This window comes from Elephantulus edwardii, unplaced genomic scaffold (genome assembly GCF_000299155.1).
Source record: "Elephantulus edwardii isolate Elephantulus edwardi_28Jun2011 unplaced genomic scaffold, EleEdw1.0 scaffold00214, whole genome shotgun sequence".
Taxonomy (NCBI): Eukaryota; Metazoa; Chordata; class Mammalia; order Macroscelidea; family Macroscelididae; genus Elephantulus; species Elephantulus edwardii.
Genome location: NW_006399964.1, coordinates 4,581,049 through 4,586,088, shown reverse-complemented (window position 1 = coordinate 4,586,088; position 5,040 = coordinate 4,581,049). Strand labels below are relative to the sequence as shown.

At 53.0% G+C, this 5,040-nt stretch overlaps 1 protein-coding gene across 1 annotated transcript; it reads left to right on the top strand.

Moving 5' to 3' along the window:
* The first annotated feature begins 969 nt into the window (after positions 1 to 969).
* Positions 970 to 4,148, top strand: MIXL1 (Mix paired-like homeobox). The gene is made up of 2 exons (XM_006897763.1): positions 970 to 1,509; positions 3,843 to 4,148. Exons 1-2 carry the CDS (start codon positions 970 to 972, stop codon positions 4,146 to 4,148), a joined length of 846 nt encoding a protein of 281 aa, XP_006897825.1.
* Positions 4,149 to 5,040: the final 892 nt, after the last annotated feature.

Here is a 5,040-nt window from a genome sequence, read left to right as displayed (position 1 = left end):
TAGACACGGGGCATTGCGCAGTCTACAGAAAGCAGGAGCCACTGTCTGCTGGCAGAATATCCTTCCGGCTGTCTAAAGTACAGACAGTTAAGTCTTGGAGAAGATCTAGCCAGAACTTTTGGCAAGGACGGTCAAACAAGGATGGTCTCTCACATATTTTGGGGATGTTGTTAGGAGAGGCTATTCCTTGAAAAGGGACATCATGCTTGGAAAGGTGGAAAGTCAGTGATAGAGAAAGCATCTATTAATGGGATGGATTGACAGAGATTGCAGCAACAGGCTCAAATTTGTCAGAGATGACGAGGATGGCACCGGATAGGACAGAATTCAGATCTGCTGTTCAGAGGATTGCTATGAGTCATATTAGACTTGAAGGCACATAACAACACAACCTCGGGTATCCCAGGCAGAAGGGACCTCCCAGTGGCCCCCTTTAACTGAGGTCCCCTTATCTGTGCCTTCTCCTGACCCAGGATGTGTTAGGGAGGCCCACAGAAGCCAGAGGCTGGGCTGTGTAACAAATTCGGTACAGGGTCTAACACATAGTGGGGGGCAGAAAGGAATCACCTTTGATGACTGGAGAGAAAGGCAGAAATGGTGTGGCCAAGGCCCCTGGGCCACAGTCACGACACCGGGCCCCTGGGCGGCAGCTCCCCACCCAGCAGACCCTCTGCAGGGAATGTTGATTGCAGTGGGTGGTGGGTGGCGGTGGACGCACTCACGGGGAGGTGGTGCAGGAGGCAGGGGCCCAAGTTCACGCCTTCCTCCCTCGGTCAGCGGAAGCGATTACTCCCCACCGGCGTCTGGCGGGGTGAGGGGCCCGGACTGGCCCCTCCACCCCGAGGGGCACACGGGCCTCCCGGCGCCTACCTCTTTGATGGCGCCGCTGCCGGCCCACCCCGCCCCCAGCCCGGGCCCTATAACTAGAGGGCGTCCCCCCACCAGGCGGTGCACCGAGGTCTCTCAGCCATGGCAGCAGCAGAACCCAACCAGTTCCAGTTCGCTGGGGCCCCCGCGGTCCCCGGGTTCCGGCCCGTCCCCTTCCTGCAGCCCCCGCGCCCCTCTGTGGCCCCGCGCCCCCAGGTAGCCCGCCTCCCCGTGCCGGCCCCGCACCCCACGGCGGTCCCGCTCCCCGCGCAGGCCCCGGGCCCCAGGCTCGCTGTCTGCGCCCGGCCGCCAACCCTGGCGGGGCTCCCCGGGCCCGCGGTGCCTTGCCCCGCCGGCTTCTGCCCGTCAGCGCCCCCTACGGGAGCCATCCCCGCGCAGCGCCCCACCGGCCTCTGCCCGCCAGCGCCCCCTACGGGTGCCATCCCCGTGCAGCGCCCCACCGGCCTCTGCCCGCCAGCGCCCCCTGCAGGCAGCGTCCCCGCGCAGCGCCGGAAGCGCACTTCCTTCAGCGCCGAACAGCTGCAGCTGTTGGAGCTCGTCTTCCGCAGGACAATGTACCCCGACATCCACCTGCGCGAGAGGCTCGCCACGCTCACGGTGCTCCCCGAATCTAGAATCCAGGTGAGTGGGCCTGCCAGCCCGATGGCTCACGGATCACCAGAGTCCCTGACTCCTGCTCCTGGGTACCACTAGCATTGCTTATCTTGCGCCTCAGTGCTCTGCGCTGTGAAATGGGGATAATCTCTTAGAAGGGGCTGTCCTTGGAGCTCTGGTGGCCTAGTGGTAAGGACTTGTGCTGCCAACCCGAAGGCTCGTGGTTCCAATCCACCAGATGCTCCGCGGGAGAAGGATGGGTAACCCCCCGCCCCTTAACTGTCTCTGAGAACGCATTGGACGGTCAGCTCCCAGTCGGCTCTGACTTGATGCTATGTAACAACAGGGTGATTGTGGGCCTTACATTAAATAAGTCAGGCACGTAATGCATCTTATGATGTTGGAAGCTCTCTGGTCTTCTGAAATTATCAGAAAAGTCAGGCTCTAGTAGGAAGGGGCTGAGAAGGTTTTTTTACCTGGTTTTCAGGGAGAGGAGTCCGATGAGGTTTGCCTCTGGCTTTGAGCTGGGCTTGCTAACCCGGTGCTAATCGCCTGGCTATTTTCTGACAAGTGTGGCTTGTGGGGTTTTGCTTCAAGATGATGCAGCATCTCGAGGCCAAGCTAGAGTATTTGGAGCCCTTACATTCTTGTCAGTGTTTGACCCCCTTGCCTTAAATTATGTGCAAGGTGCTTTTATTTTATTGCTGAAGTAACTTAGATCCGAGTCCTGGAGCTGAGGGGTAGTAAGTCTACCCTTTGCTCCCTGTCACCTTGGCCTGGGCTTTGTGTAAAGAGCAAAAACAAAGTCCGCACCAGGCGCCTTTGAGCCAGTTCCAACTCATGGCCTCGTCCTGGGCCTGGGAACATAACTGGGAGCACTTGGCACCATGCATTGTGTTGGGTTGCTAACCATACAGGCAGCAGTTCAAACCCAAGAGCCACTCTGTGGGAAGAAAGACCAGGCTGCCACCTCCCGTAAATTTATAGTCTCAAGGACTGCTGCAAGCGGCTTTGTGATCTTTCAGAAGCAGGTGGCCAGGAAAAGCAGGCCTTTCGGCCTTTCTTCTGAGGCAACTCCGGGTAGATTCACACACAAACCTTTTTGTTAGAAACTAAGAACATACCCATTATCGGCACTCAGGTAATCTGCTGTTTTAAGTGGGCTTGTTTTCTCTGCATCTCACTTTATCTCTGGGATTGATTTACCTGTCAGAGACAACTGGTGTGCCGGCAGAAGACTTGACTTAGAAAAGTGAAGTCCAAGGGAGCTCTGGTGGCCTAATGGCAAGAAGCTGCACTGCAATCCCAGAGGCGCATGGTTCAAATCTACCAGATGCTCTGTTGGAGAAGGAGAGGCAATCTCCTCCTGTACAAATCAAATCAGATTTGATGGTACACATACACACACACACACACACAAATAGTAAAATAAAAATATTTAAAGAAAAAAAAAGTGATGTCCATTGAACAAAACACCTCTCCTTTACTAATGTGCCTTAATAATTATTTTCCAGGGAGCTCTGGTGGCCTAGTTGCAAGAAGCTGCACTGCAGTCTCAGAGGTGCACAGTTCGAATCCACCAGATGCTCTGCTGGATAAGGAGGGACAATCTCCTGGACCAGTCAGATCAGATTTGATGGTACACACAAAAATAATTAAAAATAAAAAATAATAAAATAAATTATTTCCCAAATCATTTTAACATCTATCTTCTTTTACATATGTTTTGTTACCAAGTCGTAGCTGACCCTCCAGCAGGTTTCTGAGGCAGCAAATCAGAGGAGATTGTGCAGCTTTCTCTTGTGGAGCAGCTGGTGGATTCAAACCATGTGCCTTTGGGTTGGCAGTGCGGCTCCTTACTACTCAGCCGTCAGAGCTCCTATCCTCTCTCTGTATGTATAGTAGCATATTTCCATGGGAATTCTAAATACTTCTACTTTTAAAGCAAATTCCTAAGGATTTGAAGTCCTTTTCTTCTATTTCTCTGTTCCTGGCGGGTATAGACATTACGAGGCCATTTTCCACACAGGAATGATGAGACAGAGAAAGCCACCAGCCAAAGTGCTTTCCAGAAACCACTAAGCTTTCACATAAAGAAGGATTAAACCGAACTTTTTATGAACATAATGGGGAGCTCTGGTGGCCTAGTGGTAAAGAGCTGCACTGCTAATGCAAAGGTGCGCGTTTTGAATCCATCAGCTGCTCTGCAGGAGAAGGAGGTGCAGTCTCCTGTATGATTACAGCCTCTGAAACCTGCCGGAGGGTCAGCTGTGAGTCGGTTCTGACTGGTCAGCCACACAACATGAACAGAACAGCATAAGGAATGTGACTCAGAGCGGTTGTTTTCTGCCCCCTTGTAGGTGTGGTTCCAGAACAGGCGTGCCAAGTCCCGGCGTCAGAGTGGGAAATCCCTGCAGTGCCCTGCCAGGCCTGAGCTCTTCCTCAGCCACTCTGCTCTGGGAGCCGAGGTGAAGTGTTCAGAGCCCCAGGTGCCTCTGGAAGGAGATATGAACTGCCTGTCTGACCTCAGCAGGGGTGAAGGGGACCTTGCGGACCCCAGCCCCAAAGACCAGAGCTTTGAATCCTATCCTCCCATTCCTGAAGACATTGGTTCCAAGCTGGACTCGTGGGAAGACCACATCTTTTCTGCCTTTGCTAACTCTTAAGGATTCTGGGAGAGCTCGGGCTGCACTCGGAGCACAGCTGGCAGCAGGAGGGTCCACATCAGAATGCTGTCCTTTCTGGAGTCGGTGTTAAGGACACTTCCATGAGAATCTCATCTTGGAGGGTTCCTTGCCTCCTGCTATTCCACCTTCCCCCTGGCCTGGCCTTTCTCGGCAGCAGCCTCCTCCTAAGCATTCTAATGTTCATTTTACCTCTGTATCTCACTCGGCTTTGTTTCCCTGCCCCTTCTTCCAAGTCTTATTCCTATTTTGAGGGTCTTCAGAACTCATTTTAACAGAGACCCCTCCACATGATTCCATTTTCCCTTTGCTGCTCCCATGTGCCATGTTCCCTCTGAGGCTTATTACAACCTTAAATGGACTAAACTTCTCTTCCTCAACCCACCCTCTCCCTTACTCTCATTCTTCCTCAGCCTAATACCAAGGTTACTTGGAAAAAACGTTTGGCCTGTCATCTTTACACTTAACTGCTGCCCAGATGACTCTGTATGTAGATTGTTTCAAGAGTCCGTGGGCTCGAGCATGTGGGGAGCGGGGAGGGTGATGCAGAGCAGGGCAGGATTCCGATTGTTCCTGGGGTCGCTGTGTGTCGTAGTTGACTTGGTGGCACTAACTTGGCTCTAGATTCTCAGCTATTCTTTTAAATTACTGTCTATAAAGCTAGTAGCCCTTCCAGTCATTACAAAAGTTCCAAAAACTCTTGTCATCCCTCCAGCCAACTTTAGCTTCTAGGACAGCCATGCGTGGCTTTTCCTCATTCCCCAATCACAATGTGCCTCTTCCTTCAGCTTTGGAACAGAATTAAGATCTATCTTTTGAGCAGCCCTTCTTTCTGAGGACAAAACTCTGTAGAAGCCGCCCTGGCCACTCGATA